Source organism: Oryctolagus cuniculus, chromosome 6 (assembly GCF_051225735.1).
Source record: "Oryctolagus cuniculus isolate XC-2025 breed Fujian yellow rabbit chromosome 6, ASM5122573v1, whole genome shotgun sequence".
In the NCBI taxonomy this organism is placed as follows: domain Eukaryota; kingdom Metazoa; phylum Chordata; class Mammalia; order Lagomorpha; family Leporidae; genus Oryctolagus; species Oryctolagus cuniculus.
Genome location: NC_142872.1, coordinates 67,847,343 through 67,874,578, shown reverse-complemented (window position 1 = coordinate 67,874,578; position 27,236 = coordinate 67,847,343). Strand labels below are relative to the sequence as shown.

At 44.5% G+C, this 27,236-nt stretch overlaps 1 protein-coding gene and 1 long non-coding RNA gene across 8 annotated transcripts in view; one reads left to right on the top strand and one right to left on the bottom strand.

Annotated features, from left to right (window-relative positions):
• Nucleotides 1–398: 398 nt before the first annotated feature.
• LOC138850223 (uncharacterized) lies at nt 399–2,068 on the bottom strand. 3 transcript variants are annotated; one of them, XR_016236472.1, is made up of 2 exons: nt 1,480–2,068; nt 399–842 (listed from the first exon to the last, which is right to left on the bottom strand). It is a non-coding gene; the product is annotated as an uncharacterized LOC138850223 (long non-coding RNA). The 3 variants fall into 3 exon arrangements; XR_016236473.1 differs by having other exon boundaries at nt 399–782; XR_016236471.1 differs by having other exon boundaries at nt 399–758.
• Nucleotides 2,069–2,272: 204 nt separating this feature from the next.
• CNOT6 (CCR4-NOT transcription complex subunit 6) overlaps nt 2,273–27,236 on the top strand; it is a 56,124-nt gene continuing 31,160 nt past the window's right edge. Inside the window, exons 1-2 of one of the 5 annotated variants that reach the window (XM_051833811.3) lie at nt 2,273–2,586; nt 26,072–26,185. Coding sequence is in view for 3 of the 5 variants with exons in the window: in XM_051833810.3 (XP_051689770.1) it covers nt 26,074–26,185 (112 nt within the window). In the remaining 2 variants the exon portion in view is untranslated. Of the gene's footprint in view, nt 2,673–26,071; nt 26,186–27,236 lie in introns of all 5 variants that reach the window. The other 4 variants (XM_051833810.3, XR_016236470.1, XM_070076500.2 and 1 more) reach the window with 4 other exon arrangements.

Below are 27,236 nucleotides of genomic sequence, written 5' to 3'. Positions count from 1 at the left end.
GAATGGAGCAGCTCACAGCCTGGCAGGGGCAGTGGTAAACAAATGGCAGCCACACTGTTTGGGAAGTGCTGCCACCATGGATGTGGGCAGCGAGCCTGCAGGAGAGATGCCAGGGAAGGTCTGTGTCCCTTCTCCTGGCCGTCCCCACCGGCTGTGAAGAATCAGTTCCCACTCTCGGTACTTCTGATTCACGAGGGACTGACCTCACGGTTGGCTGCGGGAGGAGAAACAGGGTGCATTCCAGGCCAGTCCTGCCTGGGGCCTTCCGCTGGGACTTTTAGGAAAAAATGACTCCCTTGATCCACATGCAGAAGCAGGCAGAAGCTAAACACACAGGTGCAGGTGGCCATTTCTCCCACTGTGTGAGGAGGCCAGCTGGGAGAACAGAGTGAGATTGATTTTTTTTCAAGATTTATTTATTTATTTGAAAGGCAGAGTTACAGAGAGGCAGAGGTAGAGAGAGAGAGAGGTCTTCCATCCGCTAGTTCACTCCCCCAATTGGCCGCAACGGTCGGAGCTGCACTGATCTGAAGCCAGGAGTCAGGAGCAGGAGCTTCTTCCAGATCTCCCATGTGGGTGCAGGGGCCCAAGGACTTGGGCCATCTCCTACATTTTTTCCCAGGCCATAGCAGAGAGCTGGATCAGAAGTGGAGCAGCTGAGAATTGAACCAGTGCCCATATGGGATGCTGGCACTGCAGGCGGCAGCTTTACCTGCTTCGCCACAGTGCCAGCCCAGAGATTGATCCTCTTATGGTGCCTGCAAGATTTAGTTATGTAACACCTGAATGAAGAAATAACCTCTTTTTTGCATAAGCCAATTTGAGTGACACTGCAACTGGATCTGAAAGGATGAACAGACATTTTACGGAGTTCTCCCCAGCTATGCAAAGAACATAATGTGCACAGGTTGGGTTGATACAGTTTCCACCCTCCACCCCATGGGGGCTAGTCCAGAGTTGACTCCAAACAAGTCTGTGGCATGGCTACTTCTGTGCTACCATGTATTTTGTGATGCAACCATTCTTGCCGTCCACCACACATACTGTGCCAATCATGAGTAAATAGCCCACTGTGGGCTGAGTAATTACAGAAAAGCACCCCTTTCTGCAGGCCAGAGCACTGGCTGCCGGGGCACAAGCACACGTGCCTGCCCTGCTGTCCCCTCAGCCTGGTACACAACTCCAGCAGCCTAGGGGCTGGTGGCCATGCTGGGCTGCTTGTTTTTACTGATCCCTACCTGTGTTGGGCTTACTGCCAGTGCCCTGCCCTGTCCCGTGTCCCGACCCTACCATTCCAGGCTGTCACTGCTTATGTCTTGGCAAAGGGCAGGCAATGCCCATCTCAAGGCAATTCTGGGGAGGAGCAAGTGTGGTTGCCTTTTAGGCCTATGCTTGTCCTGCCAAGTCTGTACCCAAGCAACAGCCCCTCTCCTTCCACACCCCCTGGAGCTGGAGGCAGTGGGTGAGTGAGGATCTCACCTGTTAGCTCTTGGAAGCCATCTCACGCTCATCTCTCAGGGTTGACTTTCCAGGCAAGATCCTGTCCTGTTGTGTCATTTAGGTGGATGGGCTTCAGTTCCTTTGTACCATACACCTCTGACTTTCCAGCTGTCTTGCCCCTATCAGTAGTTCGGGCAGGGTGAGGTCTGAGTCACCCCTGTGTCCTTTTCTCTGTTCACCAAACACCACGGCCTGCCCTGAATAGAACCTCTTGGTCTTTGAATGCAATTATGGGTGGTTTCACAGGCGAGGCCAATGCCACCAAAACCATCCATTAACTTGCAGGACTGAAACGGCCCACGTGCGTATTTTTTTCTGCATAACTGGACCAGGCAGAATTACAGGGCTGCTCAGGACCACCCGAAGTATTGCCTTTAGGCAGATTAAGATACTGGTTTAAGGTCAAAAGTCCCAAGCCTGTCTGTGTTCCCACGTGTTGACAGGCTAAGGCTTAAGGCAAAGGAGGAGACTCAAGGAAGAAGAGGGAAAAGATGAGATAAAGGAGAACCACCTGAGGCGAAAAGAGCAAGAAGGAAAAAGGAAGAGGCTTAACAACAGCAGAAAACAGAGAGGCGGGTCAGGGACTCAGAGCTCAGAGGGAAGAGAGGGCGGGAGGGCGGGCGGGCGGGGTGGAGAGCGCCGGGCCGGCTCACTGCGCTCCTGCGCGGGGGGGGGTAAGGGGGCGGGGCCTGGGTACCCTCCCGGGGGAGGCCGATGGTATCTCCCGCCGGCGTCGGCCAATGGGCAGCCGGGATGTTAGAGCGGCGGCGGCGGCCGGGCTGGGGGACGGCGGCCGCCGCCATGATGCTTGTTTGCTTTCAATGAAAACGAGGGGGGCGCGGAAGAGGAGGCGGCGGCGTCGGTGGCGGCGGCGTCGGCGGCGCGGGAGCGAAGGCGGCGGCGGGCGCAGCGCGGAGGGCGAGGCCGGGAGCCGAGAGAGCAGGAAGGTGTAGCGGCGGCCCATCGGGGCGTCTGAGGCCGGCGGCTGGAGCGGCAGCGCTCGGAGGGGAACAAAAGAGCGGCGGCTGAGGCGGCAGACGAGCGGCGGCGGCGGCGGCGGCGGCGCTGCAGCAGCGGGCGGGACTGGTATGGTGGTTCCACAGGTCAGACCCCGCTGCACTCACAGGGAGGAGGCGGCGGCAGCGGCGGAGGAGGGCGGCGCCCCTCGAGAGGTGAGCGAGGCGGGCCCGCGGGCCGGCCGCGCTCGGAGCCCGCTCGGTCGTGCCCGGGCTGGAGTTCCGCGGGCGCCGGGCCCGCTGCCTCGGGCAGGCGGGCGGCTGTGGCGGCCCGCGATCCCGCCCCCCCCCCCCCCCCCGAGCGCTGGCTGGGGGCGCTGCTGGACGGCGGCGGCGCGCAGGGGGGCGGGCCCGGCCCCGCCGAGCCGAGGAGCAGTCCCGGGCCCGGAGTGCCGAGGCGCAAGTGGCGCGCCGTGGAGCGTGGAACGTCGCAGTTACTGCCGAGCGGGAAGCCGACTGTTACCCCTCCCCCCGAATTGTTTAACATTGTCTGACGCCGACTTTCTTTTGGGGAGGGGGTGTTGCGAGGGTAGAGCTCACCTAGCACCGGGTGAAGAGATCTGTTTTACCGTGTTGCTACGACTCGCCTGTGGGCAGTCCCGTCGCTGCGAGCAGTTTTCTCCGGTAGCCCCAGGCACATCTCTTTTTTTATTTTTCAACACCCGGCGTTATTTTCGTTGGAAACTTTTTCCCCATCGACTCTTTTCCTCCTCTGCCTTGCATCCAGCACCTGTAACCTTATTTTATTTAACTTACTGCAGATGACAACAGTGTGACTGGTCATCTTGCTCGGCCACCTCGGATTTGTTGATGTGTTCAACTGACACAGTTTATAGAATGCTTGGATTTGAGTTCTTGTACTTAAAACCTGTTTTCTAGGTACATTGTCTCATCGCTGGCTGCTTGAGCGCCTTGCCTGCTTGTGTCTGGGGCTTTAACTTTACAGTGGGTATGAATAAGGGAAAAATAAACTGGTGTGTAGTAGCGCTTCGTATTTTTCACAATACAGTAGACTTTAACATTGCTCTAAAATAGTTCTGAAGGCTGTAGGAGCTGATGTGGCCTGTGAGAAATCGGCTTTTTTTTTAATTGCAGTGAAGACAGTCACCATAGTCTTTAGAATGTGATGAAGTCTTAAAGACTGCTTAGTATCTTTAGACCAGTGATCTAGTCCAGTCTTCTTGCCTCAAATGAACTATTTGAACAGCTGCTGATGAGGAAAGTGAAGTGCTCAGTGGTCAAAGCCACTTGCCCGAGATACTGCAATCAGAAGGGAAAGGACCAGGTTTTGTGTGCATGAGCATGTGATGTGATTGGGTGATGTCACTGCCTGACATTCTTTGGGGAGAGCAGGGGCTGTTTGGTTGAAGTTACTTAAGGTTGTTTACTCTGATCAGTTCTCAATAAGTGACCAAGATGTTTAAAGACATGCTAAAAAGAGTTTGTGACTTAAGACATATATTTTCTTTTGAGACTTCACATTCTCTGTGAAATCTATCCTTGGCATAATTTTAAGTGTATTCATCAGTGGTGATGTGGTTGAAGAAGCTGGGTTTGAATGCCTGTTCAATTGGAAGGTATTTTCACTCTTTTTTTTTTTTTTTTTTAACCTGTTGGCAAAGTCACACTACAATTACTGGGAAACTTCAGATTGTTTTCTTTTGAACAGACAAGGCTGTGGTTTGTAAGAACTTGGGCTGCAAATAAAAGTGTTACAAGAATTTGCCCACTAGTAGTATATAAATATACATTTTGGTTGATACCCAGATATTCATTCCACTGTACACATATTAACCTTCTTATAGTCTTTTCATATCAGTGGTGCAACAGGAAAGAATATTATTATCTAAGGCCTACTGGAATAAATGTTGAGGGCTGCTTATAGCAGGAACCTTGGGGCTGTGAGGGGTGAGAGTTCAATATCTTTTTTTTTTTTTTTTTTAAATTTATTTGACAGATAGAGTTAGAGAGAGAGAGAGAGAGAGACAGAGAGAAAGGTCTTTCTTCTGTTGGTTCACCCCCCAGATGGCTGCTACAGCCGACGCTGCGCCGATCCGAAGCCATGAGCCAGGTGCTTCCTCCTGGTCTCCCATCCGGGTGCAGGGCCAAGCACTTGGGCCATCCTCCACTGCCTTCCCAGGTCACAGCAGAGAGCTGGACTGGAAGAGGAGCAACTGGGACTAGAACCCGGGGCCCATATGGTATGCCGGCACTGCAGGTGGAGGATTAACCAAGTGAGCCACGCCGCTGGCCCTATCAATATCTTAAGCACTTTGTTTTTTTTTTTAAAGATACTTTTTTTTTTTTTTTTTTTTTTTTATTTGAAAGGCAGAGAGGGGGAGAGACAGCAAATCTTCTATTTGCTGGTTCCCTTCACAAATGGCTGCAATGACCGGGGCTGGGCTGGGCCAGGCTGAAGCCAGGAGCCTGGAAATCTGTCTGGGTCTCACTTGTGGGTGGTAGGGGCCCAAGCACTTGGGCTGTCTTGCTGCTTTCCCAGGTGCATTAGCCAGAGGTAGATTGGAAGTGGAACAGTGAGGACTCGAACCAGTGGTTGTATGGGATGCAGATGGCGGCTTCACCCACTGCATCACCACATCAGCCCCTTTACAGCACTTTTGTAACCCATTTCCATGTGCTAGGTTAACTGTTGGAGAGAAACACTGCTTTTAAAGCATTTATCACTTTGGAAAAGTTCAGGTAGGTTTAGATAGGAGCATGTATTTTACTGGAGAAAAGATTTTGATTCGTGTATATGCAGAACTGTTTGCACTTTTGTTGTGATTGGAAATTAGTACATTATCTAGAGGAGTTTTCATTTTAATTTTAAAATTCCCTAACTTCTGGCAGGCGCTGCGGCTCACTAGGCTAATCCTCCGCCTTGCGGCGCCGGCACACCGGGTTCTAGTCCCGGTCGGGGCACCGGATTCTGTCCCAGTTGCCCCTCTTCCAGGCCAGCTCTCTGCTGTGGCCAGGGAGTGCAGTGGAGAATGGCCCAAGTGCTTGGGCCCTGCACCCCTTGGAAGACCAGGATAAGTACCTGGCTCCTGCCATCGGATCAGCGCGGTGCGCCGGCTGCGTTGGTGGCCATTGGAGGGTGAACCAACGGCAAAGGAAGACCTTTCTCTTTGTCTCTCTCTCTCACTATCCACTCTGCCTGTCAAAAAAAAAAAAAAAATTGCTAACTTCTACAAAATGATGTACCCACTAATCACTTTAGGAAGGAGCCATTTTACAGTGAAGTGCAGTTAATAAACTCTATCACACTGTAAACATACTGTACACCCAGCCTGTGTATCAGAGTTCAATGGATTGTGCTATATTTTGATATTTGAACAAGAGGAGAAGGAGGGTTATATCTGTGCAAATGGGGACTCATTTAGGCTGCTTTAGCTGTATCCTTCTCCTGGCTTTTCTTCTCCCTCATTTATTTATATTTTTGTAGTAAGTAACATGGCAAGAAGTAGTACTTGTTGGCCACAGTGATGGACACTGCACATTCAAACACATAATACTCAGTCTCTGCCTTCTTAGAGTGTGTAGACTTAGAAGGTGCACCAGATGCTGTGAGAGAACAGAAGAGAGAAGGATTAAATTTGAGGAGGGAATGGGAGCAGTTTACAGAGAATAACATTGAACAAGAGTTCAGCAGACTAAAGAGATGGGGGTCATTTCTTAATAGAAGGAACAGTGGGAACACTCAGGTGTCCAGTGTTGGGGTAAGGCTAGTGATAAGGTGTTATGGAGCAGTGGGAGTGACTTCAGATGCCTGCAAAGGTGTGTTCCACCCTGGATTTTGAAGGACCATGTTTGTCAAGCTAAAGTGAAGTTTATACCTTTATTCTATCGCCAAGGGGAGAGACAAAATATTTTTAGCAAGGGGGCAAGGTGATTGAGAGTTTATTTTGAGGTCTGTGTTGTGAATAGAGTGGAGGTCCTACAAGTAAAACTCAAGTCACATTTGAGATAGTATAGAGTTAATGATGGAGTCCATTTCCAACTTGGGTGTTGGTGTCTCTTGTATCTGTAGTCCCTTTTGTGGTGGGCTTGAGGGCCCTGCCCAGTTGCTCTCTAGTATAGGGTCATTTAAATTATTTTGTTTAAAGATTTATTTTTTTATTTGAAAGTCAGAGCCACACAGAGAGGAGAGAGAGAGAGAGAGAGAGGGGTCTTCCATCACTGGTTCACTCCCCAAATAGCCGCTAATCCGAAGCCAGGAACCAGGAGCTTCCTCAGGGTCTCCCATGCGGGCGTGGGGGCCCAAGCACTTGGACCATCTTCCACTGCTTTCCCAGGCCACAGCAGAGAACTGGATCGGAAGTGGAGCAGCTGGGACTCGAACCAGCGCCCATATGGGATGACGGCACTGCAGGCTGGGGCTTTAACCAGCTGTGCCACAATGCTGGTCCTCAGAATCCTTTTAAGTGACATGATGGTAGACTTAGGCAGACTGTGGAGTTCAAGCTGGAAAAATCAACCTTGCACTCACAAGTCACAGCTTAAAGATACACATGATGAGGGTCTGTTAGGGTATGGGCTATAAAGATTTTTTGGAATTTGAGAAGGCAGAATTTCCTGACCTATAGATTATTGGAATTGGAATATTGAGACTTTCTTTAACCTAAGAACTCCTCATACAGCTGTTAATTTATGCAGTTTTGTTGTAAAGTCACATATGTTCTGAAAAATCACCAACCTAATGTAGAATTGTGTAGTGGAAACTACGAGTCTTAAACTATTATGTCAAATATGGTACTTTACCTTGAAAAGGACTTAGCTGCTTGTGAAAATGGACATTGAGAGGGTTGCTGTTCTGGAGTTTTTGTGAAGCAGGAAGAGTTACCCAAAGTCAGATGGGTAATTGTGAGTGGATACAGCTCGTAACACATAGTGAACTTACTCAGCTGGTAGAATTTGAGTGTGGTGTTTGTGTGTGTGTATTGTATATTCTTCACAGCTCAGTTCAGTTGGGTGTGATTTTCTACCCTCAGTGTGTGTGCTTGCAGACAAAATAGCACCTAAAAATTTGTTACACCCAGATTGTTCCCTAATACGTTAGTCATATTGGAAAAATTAATATTTTTAAAACAAGTATTGTAGCAGAATTGGTTATAATTGAATATAGCTTTTTAAAATAGTGCTATAAATCAGTTCCAAAAATACTTGTTGAACAACCCATATATGAAGCACTGTGTGTAGACTCAGTCTTTCATCCCAAGTGGGTTTAGAGAGAGACAAATTAAACAAGAAAGCATCCTTCAGGTTATGCAGTAGTAGTTAGGAGTATGTAGAGTGGTATGGGATTGCTAAGGAAGGAGTAACTAAATTCTGCCTGGGAAACTTTAGGCCTTTAAGTTGGGTGTTTAAGAAGGATGAATAGGGGTTTGTCAGGCTGAGTGGAGTAGATTGGGAGGAGCATTGTGTCCCAGATCAAATTATATACAACTGGGTTGTGAAGCATAGAATGCTGCAGGGATGCCGACAAGAATGGTCAGAAACAGCTTGGTTTTAGTTTTTTCCTTGAAGCTGTTGGGACTTCCCTTTGTTTATGAAGAGTATGTATTGAGAATTTGGGTGAATAGGGTTGGGAGAAAGGTGTGTGTGAGACCCTTTTCAGGAGGAACATGAAAATATAGAAGCTAGATAAAAGGAGTCAAGATGGTGGGGTAAGGGCCAATGCTGTGGAATAAGAGGTTAGGCCTCTGCCCGCAGTGTCAGCATCCCATAAGGGCACTGGTGCATGTCCCAGCTGCTCCTCTTACAATCCAGCTCTCTGCTTATGGCCTGGGATAACAGTGCAAGATGGCACAAGTGCTTGGGCCCCTGTACCCATGCGGGAGACCCGAAGGAAGCTTTTGGCTCCTGGCATTGGATCAGCCCAGCTCCGATCATTGCAACCATTTGAGAAGTGAACCAACTAGTGGATGGAAGACCTCTTTCTATCTCTTCCTCTCTGTCTCTGTGACTCTGCCTCTCAAATAAATAAATAAAATCTTTAAAAAAAAAAAAAGATAGTGGAGTAAGAGTTCATTTTTAAGTCGTGTAAGATGGACATCAGCATAGGAGTAGAAAACCTAGAATAATGTTGAAAGATAGCAGAGTTAGGGACAGGCAAGCAGTGAGCTATAAAAAGAGGAAAGGGTTGATCATGAATCAGAGGTTAATTAGCTTAGGGAACTGCTGGTATGTTTTAACATGGGAAATAAAGGAAGAAGAGCAGATTTGGGTAAGGGAAGTTAGAATTGTTTGATAATTTATTATGTTAAGTTTAACAAACCTCTTATTTAGGTTGCTATGTCTTAATAGGCATCTGGAACAGTCGTGAAGGATTCGATATGTAGTAGTTGGCAGTGGAAGTTAGGCAATCATTCAGGAAGCATGTATGAACATAAGTTTTTTGCCTTTTGAAGGGAGGTAAGGTCCTTACTTGAGGATGAGTTGAGAATTACAGACATTGGTGAAGAGATTGAAAATATGTGCGTACACAAATGTGAAACTCACTCATGGACCACAGATTAGTTAATACAGGAAGGAGGAGGACCAAGGGACCCTAAGGAACAGCCAATATTTAATTTTGGACAAGGTTATTTAAGGAGGTGGGAGGAAGACAGATTACAGATGCCTGAAGAGCTAAGAGCGTCCAGAAAGAGATGGTTTTCAGTGGTGACAAATGGTGCCTGGGTTTAGGTGAAAATGAGGTCTAACCATGAGATTTGGCAGGCAGGTGAATTTAAGCAGAGCAGCTTTTCATGGGATCAAGGAAATAAAAGTCATTGTACACTGAGCTACCAAGCAAATGGGAGGTTAAGAGGAAGAAGGTAATAGACTGCGGTTTGGAAATATTTATAACGGAAGAGAAGGGAAAGAGGGTACTAGTAAAGAAGAGGCAGTGTAGAAAGAAGACTAGCACCTAGTCACCAGCTTTGTTTCCTTAGGTCTAAACTTAAGAAAAAACTCCCTTCCCTCCCTCCCTCCCTCCTTTCCCTCCCTCCCTCCCCCCCTTCCCTTCTCTCCCTCCCCTCCCCTCCCTCCCTCCTTCCTTTCTCTCTTTCTTCCTCCTTCCTTCCTTCCTTCCTTCCTTCCTTCCTTCCTTCCTTCTTTCTTTCTTTCTTCTTTTTTTTTTTTTTTTTTTTTTTAATTTATTTAAAAGGCCAGGAGAGTGAGATCTTCCACCTTCTGGTTCACTCCCCAAATGTCTACGACAGCCAGGGCTGGGCCAGGCCAATGCTGAGAGCTTGGAAATCAATCCAGGTCTTCCTCCTGGGTGGCAAGACCCATGTACTTGAGCCATGAACTGCTGTCTCCTAGGGTATGGGAACTGGAATCAGGAGCAGAGCAGGAGTTGCACCCATGTGCCCGCCCCTAGAAATAAATTTTATTTTATTTTATTTTTTTGTTTTTGACAGGCAGAGTTAGAGAGAGAGACAGAGAGAAAGGTCTTCTTTTCCATTGGTTTACCCCCCAAATGGACACCACAGCTGGCGCGCTGCGCCGATCTAAAGTCAAGAACCAGGTGCTTCTTCCTGGTCTCCCATGTGGGTACAGGGCCCAAGCACTTGGGCCATCCTCCACTGCTTTCCCAGGCCACAGCAGAGAGCTGGACTGGAAGAGGAACAACTGGAACAGAATCTGGTGCCCTGACCGGGACTAGAACCGGGGTGCCGGTGCTGCAGGCAGAGGATTAGCCTAGTGAGCTGTGGCGCTGGCCTAGAAATAAATTTTTAGTGTACTATGTTACATATGTATTTTTCAAGCTTTTCCCTGATAGATAGGCTGCAATGACTGAGGTTTTATTTGATTATATAAAATTATCTTATTTATAGACTTTATATATCAAAACAGGATAAAAAAAATCTTTCCCCATTAGTGGTGAAGCTTATCTGGGATAAAAATCACAGTGTTAAAATCCAGTTTCTAGAAGACTAAGAATATTCATAGTCTCACAAGTTTGTACTTGTGCTGTACTCCACAGCCCAAAGTTCATTTAAATATTGGTGCATTTAGCCATATTTACCCACAGGATGGCTGTTAAATTGCCTAGTTGTTACCTTTCTACCTGTTTGTAGCAAATAACTTGCTATAAGTTATTGTAGCAAATGACTATATCTGATGGTTCCTTCCTTGCTGGTATTCTACATTTAAAACTGCACCAAAATTTTTTTTAAAAGCTAAAATGTAGCATATATATATATTTATTTACTTGAAAGGCAGAGTTATAGAAAGAGAGCTTCCATTCGCTGGTTCACTCCCTACATGGCTGCAGCTGGGCCAGGCTGAAGCTAGGAGCCCAGAGCTTCTTCTGGTCTCCTATGTTGGTTCAGCGGATCAAGCACTTGGGCCATTTTCCACTGCTTTCTCAGGCACATTAGCAGGGAGCTTGATCAGAAGTAGAGCATCTGAGTCTGAAACCAGTACCCATATGAGATGCTGGCATTGCAGGTGGAGGCTTTACCCACTAAGCCACAATGCTGGCCCCAAAATGTGACATCTTGAGTGAGGTTATTAGTGCTTTAAAGCAAACCACTGTTCTTAGTACTCATTTCTCTATCTACTATTTCCTAGGTCATATGGGCATTTGATATAGGTTTGATAATATAGGGAGACCCTGTTTCTCCTAGTAGCTGATCATGTTGACATAGTAGATCTCATTGGCAGTATCTTTTTTTTTTTTTAAAGAGTTATTTATTTGAAAGGCAGAGTAGGGGCCGGACCTGTGGCACAGTAGGTTAATTGTCTGTGGCATTGGCATCCCATATGAGTGTCAGTTCTAGTCCCGGCTGTTCCACTTCCAGTCCAGCTCTCTGCAATGGCCAGGAACTCCATCCCTGTCTTCGGTCAAAAATCCAGTTTCACAGCATGTTCAATATTTTGGAAAAGCCAATAATGTACACATCTGCAGTGAAAAAGCAGTGTGTAGCAGAGCTCCATGAACACAAGTGCTTTAGATTACCTGTCAAATTTTTTGAAACTGTATCATTCGCTTTGGAAAAAGATTTTTGTGTTATTTTTTAAAGGTTTATTTATTTGAAAGCAGAGTGACAGAGAAATCTTCCATCCTCTGATTTCACTCCCCAAATGTGTACAGTAGCTGGGACTGAACCAGGCTAAAGCCAGAAGCCAAAGACTCCATCTGGGTCTTTTATGTGGATGGCAGAGTTCCAGTTACTTGAGCTATCACCTGCTGCTTCCCATAATGTGCCTTAGCAGGAAGCTGGATCAGGAGCAAAGGCAAGACTAGAATCTAGGCATGCTGATAAATGATTTGAGTGTCACAAGTGGGTAGCCTGATCCGCTGCACCAATGCACCTGCCCCTAGTGTTATTGATGCTTTGTAAGGTCAGCATTTAATGAGTAATTTTCTTTTATAGTTTTAGGGGAAAATAGGAGTAGCGAGTCCAAAGTGTTTGCTAATATTTAGAAACTCTTAAGTGATTGCATATGTGAGTTAGCAGCTAGAATAAATTAACATTGACTACCTCAAAAGGCCACAGTTGCTGTTAGATGGTGGTAACTAGAATGAATGTTATTCATAGTGAGAAAGGGAAAGTAAATAGATGTTGGAAAATCTGGCCAAAGGTAAGGAAAGGAAATGATGTTGGCAGCCAGAAACTAGATGGTTGTTGCTTGGTTCATGATAAGGAGACAGATTTAGAATTGATGGCCACTCTCTCAATTTTTTTTTTTTTAACAATTATTTTACTTATTTGAAAGAGTTACAGAGAGGTAGAGACACACAGAGAGAGAGGTCTTGCATCTACTGGTTCACTCCCCAAATGATCGCAATGCCTGCAGCTGAGCAGATTTGAAGCCAGGAGCCTCCTCTGGGTCTCCCACGCAAGTGCAAGGGCCCAAGGAGTTGGACCATCTTCTGCTGCTTTCCCAGGCCATATTAGAGAGCTGGTTTGGAACTGGAGAGGTGGGGACATGAACCCTTGCACTCATATGGGATGTCAGCACTGCAAGGGGTGGCTTTACCCGCCTAGCCACAATGCAGATCCCCGTCTCCTTACTTTTAATCTTGATGAGTTTTGTCCACATAAATCATGATTTTGACTTCATACCCTGTATATTAGTGGGTGGATGTTAAAAAGATTTTCAAAAATGCATGTCACTCTTCTTAATATATTTTACTTTGTTTTTAAAAGTAGTTATCTTTCATATCTTTTGAATGTGATTTGCTATTTTTATTGAGTTCATAAATAGTTGGAAATTTCTGATTTCATTTGTTATTGACAGCTTTAACTCAAAAAAAGGAAAGTCCTTTGAGGTACTGCTTAATTTTTTTTTTTTTTTTTTTTTTTTATTTTTTGACAGAGGGGACAGTGAGAGAGAGAGACAGAGAGAAAGGTCTTCCTTTGCCGTTGGTTCACCCTCCAATGGCTGCCGCGGCCGGCGCACCGCGCTGATCCGATGGCAGGAGCCAGGTACTTCTCCTGGTCTCCCATGGGGTGCAGGGCCCAAGGACTTGGGCCATCCTCCACTGCACTCCCTGGCCACAGCAGAGAGCTGGCCTGGAAGAGGGGCAACCGGGACAGAATCCGGTGCCCCGACCGGGACTAGAACCTGGTGTGCCGGCGCCACAAGGCGGAGGGTTAGCCTATTGAGCCGCGGCACCGGCCTGTACTGCTTAATTTTTAAATGTGAAAGGATCCGGAAATGATACTGTGTGAGATTTGCTTTATCAGTGTTTTAGGGAAGACTTGGAGTAGAAAGCACAGGTAAAGATAATATGATAAAGATGATACAACTGAGATGTAAATTAGAACCTTGGTTCCAGCAACATAATATCTGGAGAATGAACATGACATCTTGATCTTGTAAAGTCACCGTTATGAGGACTACAGCTTTGGAGCTAAATTGTCCTACATTCAAGTCCCAGCTGTTACTTACTATGTAATCTTGGGCAAATTAAACTATAGTCTCAGTTTCTCATCTAAAAAAACCTCATCTCGGGGGTTGCTAGGAGAATTGAGATAACATAGGCAAATTATTGCTTAGTGGTTAAAAGCAGTCTTGAACCGGACTCTGGTTAAAGTAACAGTTGTGCTATTTTAGTATCTGTGATCTCAGTCAAGTTCCTCATTCTCTGGACCTTCCTTTCTTTATGTAAGGAGAATTATGGTATCTACTTAAGAGAATTGGTGGTTAAATGAGTTAACTGCATGTAAAGTGCCTGATAGGCCTGACAAGATGTCAGCTGCCACATACCTAGTGCAGTGTGTGGCAAATAGGTGCTTAACACAGTTTTGCCAGGGTGTCACTAAGATTAAGTTTATACAATTTAACCTTTAAGTTGTCTCTATCTAAAATTGGTATTCTCAGTTTCCTTGGATTTTGAGGTACTTTTAGTCTGGTTTCTCTAGATTTTGTCTTAAAGGTTAGAAGCCTAGACACTAATTTTTCTTAATTCATAGTGAGATGGGCACTGTCTCTGCTTTTTTAAAAAAATTATTTATTTATTTGAAAGGCAGAGTTACAGAAAGGCAGAGGCAGAGAGAGAGAGAGAAAGACAGACACACAGGTACACAGGTCTTTCATCCACTGTTCATTTCCCGGGATGGCCACATCAGTTGGAGCTGGGCTGATCCTAAGATAGGAGCCTGGAGCTTTTTCCAGGTCTCCCACACAGGTGCAGGGCCCCAAACCCTTGGGACATCTTCTACTGCTTTCTCAGGCCATAGCAGAGAGCTGGATCAGAAGTGGAGCAGCTGGGACGCGAACTGGTGCCCAGATGGGATGGTGGCACTGCAGGCAGTGGCTTTACCCACTAGGCCATAGCAGCAGTTGCTCTGATGCTTTTTTTTTTGGCAACAGTGTTTGCCTTTTAACTATCAAAGCTTCTCCCCTTGGAGTCATGTAAGTGCAAGGAGCCCACATTAAAGTAGGTAAGATATACTAAAAAACAACAAAAAAAATTAAGATGGGTTAATTAATGCCATAGTAGATAAATTTTCAAAGTTTAGAATAGCTCAGTGCAGGGAACAATAATTGCACTGTTTGGGAGGGATAGGGAAGAAGGTTGTAATGCTTCTTTTGAAATTGGATATTTGAGCTGGCATTTAAAGGATGATTTGGGGTCATTTCATGCAGAGCCAATTGTACAGGCTAAGGCATGGAGGTTTGTGAGAACTAAATGGGAACTGGGGAGATGAGAGAAGCACAGAGGGGGCAGGTTGTAAGCGCACTGTTTCGTGAATGAGCCTGGGTTTCTTTGTTTAGTTCGGCACACATGGACTCCAACTGTGGATTGGAAATATTTTTTTTAATAGATGTGTCTGTACTAAACATGTGCAGGCTTTTTTCCTGTCATTCTATAAACAATACAGTATAATACTTACATAGTATTTACATTGTGTTAGGAATTGTAAGTCATATGGCTTGGAGCTCATTTCTTGTTAATCTGTTTTGAAAATTGTAGTTTTCATTGAGTCTTCTTTCCACACATAAGTTCTGAAAATAATAGACTGTAATAAATTTGTCATAGGATTATTGAAAGCCTGAGTTTTGTGTTTTATATTTTTTTAAAGATTTATTTTATTTATTTGAAAGAGTTACAGAGAGACGTAGAGACAGAGAGAGAGGTCTTTCATCTGCTGGTTCACTCCCCAGATGGCCACAACGAATTGGAAGAGGAGCAGCCGGGATCAGAACCTGCGCCTATATGGCATGTTGGTGCTTCAGGCCGGGGCTTTAACCTGCTGCGTCACAGCACCAGCCCCAATTTTTAAAAATTTTTGAGACACTGAAAGACACACACACACTGAAGGAGAGAGAAAGAGCAGGTGAGCTCCCCTATCCCCCATCTATTGGTTCACTCCTCAGATACCTGTAACAGCTGGGACTGGGACACGATGGAGTGAAGCCAAGAGCTCAGAATTCAATCCAGGTCTCATGTAGGTGGCAGGGACCCAACTACTTGAGTAGTCACCACTGCCTCTCAGGATCTGCGTTGGCAGGAAACTGAAGTTAGAAGCTGGGTATCAGACTCAGGTACTCCAGTGTGGGATGTGGGTGTCTTAACCACTAAGCTAAACTTTGCTCCTTTTTGTGTTTTAGTCTAGTCCCGAAAGCTGTAGATTTCACAGTGATCTTTGAAGGGCATTCTACAAAACTATTATTATTTTGTCTAATCTTCGTGGAAAGTTCCTCGTTTTGGAGGCTACAATAGGGAGGGAGGAAGATTTATGCTTGAGATATGTATAGAATCACAAGTCTAAAGCTTGGAGATGAAGAGATGCGGGCATGGCTGAAGGATGGCAGTTTGTTGGCTAGTTGTATCAGGGTGCATAGCAGTAATGGGATGAAAATCTGGAAAAGTAGGGTATATTGAATTCTAAACTACAGGATTTGAATTTGTTTTCTAAGCTGTAGGAATCTTTTAAATTAATTAGCCGAGAGGCAGACAGGAGAGTGTTCCATTTGCTAGTTCACTCCATAATGGCCCTAGGCTTGGTCAGGCTGAAGCAAGCTAAGAGTAAGAACTCAGTCCAGGCCTCTTGTTAGTGGCAGGAACCCAATTACTTGAGGCATCACTTGCTGCCTCCCAGGGTTATTAGTAGGAAGCTGGAGTTAGGAGTGGAACAGGGTGTCCAATCCAGGCACTACAAGAGTATGGGATGCTGGTACTTCACCACTAGACCAAATGCTTATCTTGCTTGCTGTAGAGATCCTAAAGGGAAGAGTAGCTGATGCCATATAACCATCCTTTTAAAGCTAGTATAGGACCAAAGTCACTCCGGTTAAACTTTTCAATTTTTTAGTTTGAAGTCTGCTCTACAAAAGATGGTTCTTCGGGTTGGTAATGTGGCACAGCAGGTTAAAGTCCTGGCCTGCAGCGCCAGCATTCCCATATGGGTACCGTTTCAAGTCCTGGCTGCTCCACTCCAATCCAGTTCCCTGTTAATGCACCTAGGGAAGCAGTGGAGGATGGCCCAAGTCCTTGGTTCCTTGCACCCATGTGGGAGACCTGGAAGAAGCTCCTGGCTTCAGATCTGTAACTCTATCAAATAAATAAAATAAATCTCTCTCTCTCTCTCTTTTTTTTTTTTTTTTTGACAGGCAGAGTGGACAGTGAGAGAGAGAGACAGAGAGAAAGGTCTTCCTTTGCCGTTGGTTCACCCTCCAATGGCTGCCGCGGCCAGCTCGCTGTGGCCGGCGCACCGCGCTGATCCGATGGCAGGAGCCAGGTACTTCTCCTGGTCTCCCATGGGGTGCAGGGCCCAAGGACTTGGGCCATCCTCCACTGCACTCCCTGGCCACAGCAGAGAGCTGGCCTGGAAGAGGGGCAACCGGGACAGAATCCGGTGCCCCGACCGGGACTAGAACCCGGTGTGCCGGCGCCGCAAGGTGGAGGATTAGCCTATTGAGCCGCAGTGCCGGCCAAAATAAATCTCTTAAGAAAAAAAATTTTGCTCTTTTTACTGAACTTTCCAGTATGACTAGAACTTGGTTTGGGAAGAATTTAGGAGTAGTATATAGATATATAGGTTAGTTGTACTCTTAATAGCTTAAGTACCAATTATAAGAGACTATCATAGTAGTTGAAGAAATGGGAACCAAAGTCCTAAATTAGAGTGGTGTCAGTAAAAGTAAAGGGTTGTAGTGTGATTGTGTGTTGATGAGATTTTTGATGGCTTCTCCAATAGATGAAACGCTAAGATCATATATTTCTTACTTACTCTTTTTTCCTAGCACCTAGTAGAGTGCTTAATACTTAGTGCTCAGACAGTATTTGTTGAATGAATGAATGATTCTATAAAGAAAACTCTCTTAAGAAAGCATGGCTGGGGCCAGTGCTGTGTGCAGCGGGTTAAAGCCCTGGCCTGAAGCGCCGGCATCCCATATGGGTGCTGGTTCTAGTCCCAGTTGCTCCTCTTCCGATCCAGCTCTCTGCTGTGGCCTGGGATAGCAGTGGAGGATGGCCCAGGTCCTTGGGCCCCTGCACCAGCGTGGGAGACCTGGAGAAAGCTCCTGGCTTTGGATCAGCGCAGCTCCAGCCATTGTGGCCAACTGGGGAGTGAACCCTGGATGGAAGACCTCTCTCTCTGTCTCTACCTCTCTCTGTGACTCTGAATTTAATTAGATAATGGATTTTTCTCTCTGAAAACCTAATTCTGGATCATAAAGGAAAGAATAGACTCGTTCATTAGTGTAATATGGTGTAATGTAAACAGATACCATTTGAGGTGATAGATGCTCCCATGAATGTTTGATGTGCAAGGAGGTAGTTTGAGCTTGTGCCTGCCTTTGCTGTGAAGGGGAAGGGGTTAAGAGTTCAAGTGAAGATTGTCTTTGGTAAAGGGATTAACATGTATTGAATGACTATGTCTTAGAAGTAGATTTGTGCCCATTAATATAAGACTTTATAGGGTGGCCTGTGTGGATATGGTTGAAGATGGCCAAGTCCAAATTGTGAAGGAATTTTGTAGATAGACAGGGCCTTCTTCGGCTCTTTTCTTTCTTTTCTTTTTAAAGATTGATTTATTTGAAAGGCAGAGTGACTGAGAGAGGTATCTTCATTTGCTGATTCCCTTCCCAAATGGCTCAACCAACTGAAACCACGAGCTCCATTCTGGTCTCTTCTGCAGGTGGCAGAAACAATCAGCTGCTTCCCAGGTGCATTAGCAGGGAGCTGGTACTGAAGTAGAGTAACCAGAATTCAAACTGGCACTCTGATATCAGGTACTGGTGTCACATAACCCTCTGCACCTCAGCATCCACCCATCTTGGGTTCTTAACAGGAGAGTGATGTAAGCAAGCACATAACTGGAAGATAATCAGTAGCACTGTAGAGAAGGTTGTTTAATAGCTGAAGCTGAAAAATGAGTGAAAATGGAGAATACGAGATTGTCTAAAGAAGTACAAATCAATAGAAGTTAGTGAAAAATTAGATGCAGGGGCTAGCGTTGTGGAATAGCAGGTTAGGCTTCTGCCAATGACGCCGGCATCCCATGTGTGTATTGGTTCGAGATCTGGCTGCTCCACTTCCTATCCAGCTTCCTGCTAGTGTGCCTGGAAAGGCAATGGAAGATGGCCCAAGATGGAAGAAGCTCTGGTCTTCAGCCTGACCTGGCTCAACCTGCCTGTTGTAGCCATTTGGGGAGTCAACCAGCAGATGGGAGATCTCTGTCCCTCTCTCTCTCTGCCTGTTAAGTAAATAAAAATCTTTTAAAAGAAATTGGATGTGAAGTAGTGAGAAATTGGAGTTGAAGAAGTAAATTGGCATCGATAATAATATATATAGTTATATACAGCATATATATGAGGATGATTATTATTTTATATATGTAACTGGTGGAAGCTCCAAGAAGTGCCTGAGCAGTCAAATTAAGGGCTCTTTTGCACTTGAGTTTATTTATTGCAGCTTTTCTTCCTTCCTTTTCTCTACCTGTGTTGCTTTCCCCCCCCTCCTTTATGATTGGGAATGAAGTAAAATACAAAGAATAGAGAAGACTTGTAAAAGGAAAGATGGTGGGGGGCCGGCTCTGTGGCGAAGTGGGTAAAGCCACCGCCTGCAGTGCCGGCATCCTGTATGGGTGCCAGTTTGAGTTCCGGCTACTCCACTTCCAATCCTGCTCTCAGCTATGGCCTGGGAAAGCAGTAAAAGAGGGTCCAAGTCCTTGGGCCTCTGCACCCATGTAGGAGACCCGGGAAAAGCTCCTGGCTCCTGGCTTCAGATTGCCGCAGCTCCGGCTGTTGCAACCAATTGGGGAGTAAACCAGCGGATGGAGGACCTCTCTGTCTCTCTCTTTGCTTCTCCTACTCTTTCTGTGTAACTCTGAATTTCAAATAAATAAATAAATCTTCAAAAAAAAAGAAAGGCAGTTCAGCATTTTCTTTGTCTTGTCAATTAAGATTGGCTGTAACTCGATCACATTTCTCTTGAAGAAAATTTGACCAATTAAATTTCAGAGAACCTTTAATAAAAAACCATGTTTATTTTACATGGCTGAAATAGCATCATATAATTATTAATATTATAAATATGAAGTAGCTATTAAATGTTTTCTGTAATGTTCTTTATTGTTAACTTGTGGATCCAATGTAGGGACCATTCATAGCATCTGTTTATGTCCCTTAGTTCTCTTCAAATCTAGACTGGCCCTGACAACAGCTTGTTGAAAGCTGCAAACAGATATACCTGCGGGAAGTCCTACATTCTCATTTTGCCTGAGTGCTCTTTTGATCTCATCTGGACATTTCCTCTAATTTTTAATCACGGAAGCATTTTTGATGTGTATTTGTATTCCCATCACATCAAAAGGTCCAATATCTGGTTCTCTCACCATTAGTGTTGCCAGGTCTGATGAAGGGGGTAACAGGTTATTCCTCCATTGAACATTCTGTACTTTTCTGATCAGAAAGTAGTCTGTGTGATGTTAGCATTAAGGTAGTACCAGTGATTCATCTAATGGTTTTAACCCAGTTCATAATCTTTGCCTAAATAATATTCAGTAGAGATTAGAAAATGATTGTAGTTTGTACATTGTAATATTGCTGTTTTCAAACTTTTTCTTTTGTGTTTTTTAAAAATGTATCTATTTGTTAGGTGGAGTTACAGAGAGATAGAGAGAGAGAGAGCGAGCGAGCTTCTATCTGCTGGTTCACTCTCCAAATGGCCACAAAGGCCAGGGCTAAGCCAGGCACCAGGAGCTTTTTCTGGGTATCCAGTGTAGGTGGCAGGCCCAAACACTTGGCCCATCTTCCGTGTTTTCCCAAGCCATCAGCAGGGAGCTGGATTGTAAGTCCAAGCTGGGACACGAACAGGTGCCCATATGGGATGCCAGCATTTCAGGCAGCACAACTCCGGGCCCTTCAAACTTTTGTTTTTCATACAATATTAGTGATCATTCTTTTGTAAAGAAGGACTTCACTTCACTGGTGCTGTTTGAGTACTATGAATGTAGTTCCTCCTGAGGGAATGACTTTAAATAATTCTCTTCGGTTAACAGTTTTTTTCTTTTTAAGATTTATTTATTTGAAAGAGTTACACAGAGAGAGGAGAAGGAGAGGGAGAGGGAGGGAGATGGGATGGGGTGGGGGAGAGGTCTTCCATCCGATGGTTCACTCCCCAGTTGGCTGCAATGGCCAGAGCTGCGCTGATCCAAAGCCAGGAGCCAGGAGCTTTCCTTCCAGGTCTCCCACACAGTCGTAGGGCCCCAAGCCCTTTGGCATTCTTCTTCTGCTTTCCCAGGCCACAGCAGAGAGCTGGATCGGAAATGGAGCAACAGGGTCTCGAACCGGCGCCCATATGGGATGCCGGCACTTCAGGCCAGGGTGTTGACTCACTGTTCCACGGCGCTGGCCCTGTTTTCATAGTTCATTAGCTGCCACATATGGTGTGTGCATATACTCTCTCTCTTTGTCTTGCTTCCTTGGTTTGATTATAGTAGTTTCCTCTGCTGCTAATTCATCTTTTACATCATTGCCAGCTCTTTCTGAGGCACAAATAGGAGCATGTTTTCCTTTGTTTTAATTTTCTTTGAGGTACCCATAAAATGTTATTGGTTAAGTGTGTTTCAGTCTATTATAATTGTGATTGTGTTTGCTTAAATTGGCTGGTGAAGGGGACCCTTCTAGCTGGTTCCTGTATCATGTTGACATGACAGCCCTCATTAGTCTTAATTTTTGGGCCCTGAAAGATGTCCCATGCTCCTCTTAAACATTTCCTCTCCACGACATGTAATTGATCATTTTACAAAAACTTTGCCTTCTTGTACAGTCCCTCTTTATCTGTGGTTTTGATTTCCAGAGTTTTTAGTTATCCATAGTCAACTGTAGTCTGAAAATATTAAGTAGAAAATTTCAGAAATAATTTGTGTATTTTAATTTGCATGCCATTCTGAGTAGTGTAGAAAAATGTGCTGATCCCAGGAAGTGAATGAACCATGCCTTTATCTGTTGTATCCCTGCTATGTGCTCCCTATCCATTAGTCACTTAATAGCCATCTGGGATATCAGATTGAAAGTTAGAATATCGCAGTGCTATGTTTAAGTGACCATTATTTTACTTAATAATGACTCCAGATCACAAGACTATGATACTGGCAATTTGGATATGCCAAGGAGATGCTGTAAAGGGATTCTTTTAAGTGGAAAGATGAAATTTCTCAATAAGGAAATAAAAATAGGGTGCTGATACTACTATGATGGAAAGTAATCTGTGGAATTGTGTGAATTGAGGAATTTGTGCCAGTTTTCCTACCACACCTCAAACTGCAAAAGTTAGGACCACAGATTGTGATTAAGTGCTTAATTAAGATTGAAAAGACATTAAATTGTAGGGTTTAATAAGTTGTAGGGTTTCAGGCATCCACTGGGGGCCCTTGGAATATGCTCCTTGCAGGTAATGGGGGACTTCTCTGGTAAAGATCAGAATTGAGGATTTGGAGGGCTTTTATTCCAGAGGTAACATTGCTTCTAGTACACCTAAAAAAATTGTTGGAAATAAATTAAAAAGCATAAGTCCCTATTAATAGCCTCAAGTTAATTTCAGAGAGACCAAATAGTTTATTTGGAAATAAATAGCTGAGATTGCAATCAAGGATATGCATGCTGTGCTGGGGGCCACAGGTGTATTGGTGGGTGTTGGGGCACAGGGGAAGCTTTTAAAGACTAAAAGGATACCAGATAAGCAGTTTTGAAATAAGGGTGATTGGTAACAGGGGCTTTAGTGTAGGAGTTAGCATTAGTTCAATGGTAGAGATGTGTTGTTAGGAAAGTGGCTTTGTGCAAATGGCTTATCTGAGAAACCAGAGTTTCCCTATATCTGATGAGACATTTTGCAAGACCCCCAGTGGATACCTGAAACTGAATAGTACTGAGTCCTATATATGCATGTTTTTTTCCTATACATATATAACTGTTATAAAGTTAATTTGTCAATTAGTCATAGTAATAGATTAACAGTATAACAGCATGAATTTCTTATTGAGTTGAGAATCTTTTCACTCAAAAGAAGCACTTTATGGCTTTTTTGCAGCATGTCTGAATTTTCAACATCATTACTTTTGGACATTAGGGCACTTACTAAGTAAACTATGACTTGAATACAAGTAATTTGATATCTCAACAGTCCATCTGATCCCAGAGACAGCTACTAAGTGACCAATGGCGGAGTAGTGAATTTGCCACAGTGTGGCAAATACAGCCTGGTTAAAAAGCGTTGTTCAGCCAGTTGTTGATGCACAGTGGCTTTTCGTGCTTTGCTTCAGATCGAGATCCCTGCTAATGCACCTGGGAAAGCAGCAGAGGATGGCTCAAATGCCCAGGCCCCTGCCACCTGTGTGGGAGACCTGGATGGAGTTCCTGGCTCCTGGCTTTGGCCTGGCCTGGCCAAGATTTGGCTGTTTTGACCATCTGGGGAGTGAACCAGCAGCTGGAAGATCTCTCCATCACTCTGCCTTTCAAATAAAATTAAAACTTAAAAGAAATCATGACTGACAGAGTGACCACATGTCCAGGACATGGTGTTAAGGTTTCTGAGTTCAGTGACACTTCTTTGAAATGTGATCAGTTTCTGGACATGGGTTTATATTAAGTTAACATGAGAATTGGTAAGTCAGACTTCCAAGCTTTCACTGAAAAGTTGAATGATTAATAGGACTAAAATATTGATCTCAGCTGGTCAGAGCAGTTTCTTACTGTTTGAACATTTTGTTTGGGAAAGCTAAGAAAGATCATATGGTTGCTCTGTAAGTAGAATCTGGTCGGAATGTTGGCATTTGGGTAATCTTAGATGATATTATCATCAAGTTGGGTACACAACATTTCCCGTTTCCTAGGTGGTTAGTGATATGGTCATTGAGAAAGATTGTCCCTCTTACAGAATGGATAGTTCTTTACTGTGTAACTTTCTGTATCATCTATTTTGTATCAGTATGAAAACTAGTTATTGTATTTTTACACTGAAGCAATTGACATGTAAGTCAGAAAACCGTTTTTAGATGTGCTGTTTCTTATGCAGTTAAATAATCTCACCATTTATATATTCATATTTCAAGTAGCTTGTTAGAGTTACTTATCTCTTGTGTTTTGACTAAATGGTCAAAGCCCATTTCTGTGTTGCAGATTAGTTCTGCTTTCGATTATTAGGGGAGGCAGCATAGCTTCAGAGAGAAGCTCCCATTGGCTGACTTAATTGTCCAGAACTACTGAGGCTGGGCTTGGGCCCAGGCCAGAGCTGGGGACTTAGACCAACCCTCTTTGGTGAGTGGCAGGATCTCAATCACTAGAGCCATCACTGCTGCCTCCTAGGGACTGCTTTAGCAAGGATGTGGAGTCAGGAGCCAGAGCTTGATATTGAACTCAAGTACTCTGGTATGGGATGCAAGCATCTTAACTTGTATGTTAACCAGTAAACCAAGCCCCCTTGTATTTAGTCCAATTATTGGTCAGTTTTCCATTGCTATAACAAAATAATTAGGCTTTGGTAATGTATAAAGAAAGGGTTTAGGTCACAGTTTGGGAGGGTAGAATTTCAAGATCTGGCAGCCCCATTGATGTGACCCCTGGTAAGGGTCCCTTGGTTGAGTCACAGGTGTGGAATAGCATCATGGTGACATCACAAGACATGACAGGAAGCAAGACAAATTCTGGATCAGGTTCACTGTTTTCACTCTTGTGAACTCAGGTTCACAATTCACTCTTGCCTGAGATCCCATAAGAATTTTGTTAATCCCTTCCAAGGCCAGCATCCTGCTAACAACCTAACAACCTCCCACTAGGCCCCACCTCTTAAAGTCCCACTACCTCAGCACCACCACACTGAGAACCAGACCCTCAACAAATGAACTTTTTTTTTTTTTTTTAATTTTTTTGACAGGCAGAGTGGACAGTGAGAGAGAGAGAGACAGAGAGAAAGGTCTTCCTTTGCCGTTGGTTCACCCTCCAATGGCCGCCGCGGCCGGCACGCTGCGGCCGGCGCACCGCGCTGATCCGATGGCAGGAGCCAGGAGCCAGGTGCTTTTCCTGGTCTCCCCATGGGGTGCAGGGCCCAAGCACCTGGGCCATCCTCCACTGCACTCCCTGGCCACAGCAGAGGGCTGGTCTGAAAGAGGAGCAACCGGGACAGAATCCGGCGCCCCGACCGGGACTAGAACCCGGTGTGCCGGCGCCGCTAGGCGGAGGATTAGCCTAGTGAGCCGCGGCGCCGGCCAACAAATGAACTTTTGAAAGACAAACCATAGTATGCGATCTTCAAATTTCTCTGATTCTCAAAAAATGCCATTTTATACTTAATTTGTTCAAATTGGAACCAAACAAGATCTACATGTTACATTTTTTGCTGAGCCTCTTAAATCACTTATTCTGTGTCAGTTTCCTCTTAACGTTTTTTTGTTGAAGAAATTGGGTCTGTTGTCATTCTGAACTTTCCATATTCTGCATCTGATTGTATTTTTGTGATTTAAAAAAAAGATTTATGTATTTGAGAGGCAGGTTAACAGAGGGAGAGAGGAAGGGAGACTGAAGTTCCATCTGCTGGTCTCTCCCCAAATGCCCCAATAGCCTGGTCTGTGCCAGGCTGAAGCCAGGAGCCAGGAACTCCATCTTGGTCTGGGCCATCCTCCACTGCCTTCCCAGGTACATAAGGAGGAAGATGAATCAGAATCACTGCAGCTGGAACTTGATCAGGCTCTCTGCTGCAAACAGCAGCTTAATCTATTTTGCCAAAATGCTGGCTCCGCTTTTTTTTTTTTTAATATAATTTTAACTGTGATGAAACACATAAAATAAAATTTGTCACCATAAGCAGGTATACAGTTCTATAGTATTAACTTTATTCATGTTTTTTAAATTTGTTGGTAAGGGAGAAGGGACGTAAGGAGTGTTGTGTGCTCCCTGTAGTATGTCATCAGGAGGCACATTCAGTACAGTTGCGCTTGTCATGAGATTCATCACTGAGTTTAGGTCTTACAGCATTTTTTTGTTGATTTGTTTTAATAGTTTTATTGTTTTTTTAAGAATTTGTTGATTTATTTGGCAGAGAAAGACTGAGACAGAAAGATCTTCTATCTGTTGGTTCATTTCCTAAATGGCTGCAACAGCCAGAGCTGGACCAGGCTAAAGCCAGGAGCCAGAAACTCCATCCTGATTTTCCATGTGGATGGCAAGGACCCAAGCACTTGGGTCATCCGTCATCTACTGCCTTCCCAGGCACATTAACAGTAAGCTGGTTTGGAATTAGAGTAGCCAGAATTCAAACTGACATTCTGATGTGTGTTGTTAAGTTAAAATTATTATTTCATGTAATTTATAATGATTCAGTTACGATTATTCTTGTGATGTCCGGATTGTCTCACATTTGGCTGGTGGAAGCTTCTTCACATTGGCTCCCATGTCCTGCAAAATGGCACCCCCTTGTTGGTATCCAGGCTTGTTTGTTTCTGCTTGTCCTGGACTTGAAATCACCTGTTTCTCTAAGGAGCCCCCTTGTTCATTTCTAGTGGGAAATGATATTTAAAGGCCATAATATATGTCTACTTTAAAAAAAAGTATTGTTTTTTATTTATTTGATTCTTTAGAATGCTGATTGGTTTCTTTTCTTAATTCAACAGGCATGCCCAAAGAAAAATACGAGCCCCCTGACCCTCGGAGGATGTACACGATTATGTCCTCTGAGGAAGCAGCAAATGGAAAGAAATCACATTGGGCAGAGCTTGAAATAAGTGGTAAGACATGGAAGTGTGAGTTTATGGTATGGAAGTTAAAATATGGTAGGAAATTAAATTTTCTAACGCCAATACACAAGAGAAGCAATGATTGTGTTTTATACATGGTAATTTATTTTAGAAACAGGAGGTTCAGTGAAAAAGAACATGGCTTGAAAATTTAAAACTCATTCATTGCTTATGCTCAGTATCGTTTCCTGTTATAAAATGAAATGAAAACAACACATGTGAAATAACCTAGTGCCCAGAAGTTTGTTCTGATACTTAATTCTCTGATAGTAGAGTTTCAAAGTGGGATTGTTCTTTTACATTATGAAATAATAGATAATCCACTGGGTTGGGAAATGACTGTTGTGTATAGGTTTTGGGATAGGTTCATTTCTCATTTTCTTTATTTGCTTTTTAGTCTGAGTATATAGCCTTACTCAGAAACTCAATCTTTTTTTGTTTATTTTTGTGGATTTTTTTTGTTTGTTTTTAAGATTTGTTAATTTGAAAGGCAGAGTTACAGAGAGGAGACATCTGCTGGTTCATTTCTCAAATGGCTGTAGTGGCTGAAACTCCCATCTGGGTCTCTCATGTGGGCACAGGGGTCTAAGGACTAGGTCATCTTCCACTGCCTTCCTAGGCACATTACCAGGGAAGCAGAGCAGCTGGGACTTGAACCGGTGCCCATATGGGATGCCCGCGTCACAAGCAGAGGCTTTACCCACTGTGCCACAATTCTGGCCCCATGAACCTGTGCTCTTGTGGGATGCTGGCATTGCAGGTAGTGATTTAACCCATTGTGCCACAACACTGGCCCCAGAAACAAAATCTTGAGCTTGAAGCAGATCTTTAAGGTTCTTCCTACCATTCATGTGCTATAGACATATTGAAATAAATATATGAGCCACTAAGGATATCTTTTCAGTATCCTGCCAGTGGGCCTCCAGGCTCTTTTTAAATATTTCAGAAGTAGTGAAGTGGCATGATTTTTTCTTGCAAGCAGTGCTAAATAAGTTTTGTGTTCATGTTGGCCTGATATGCTCCCTTAAACTTCCAGATTGTC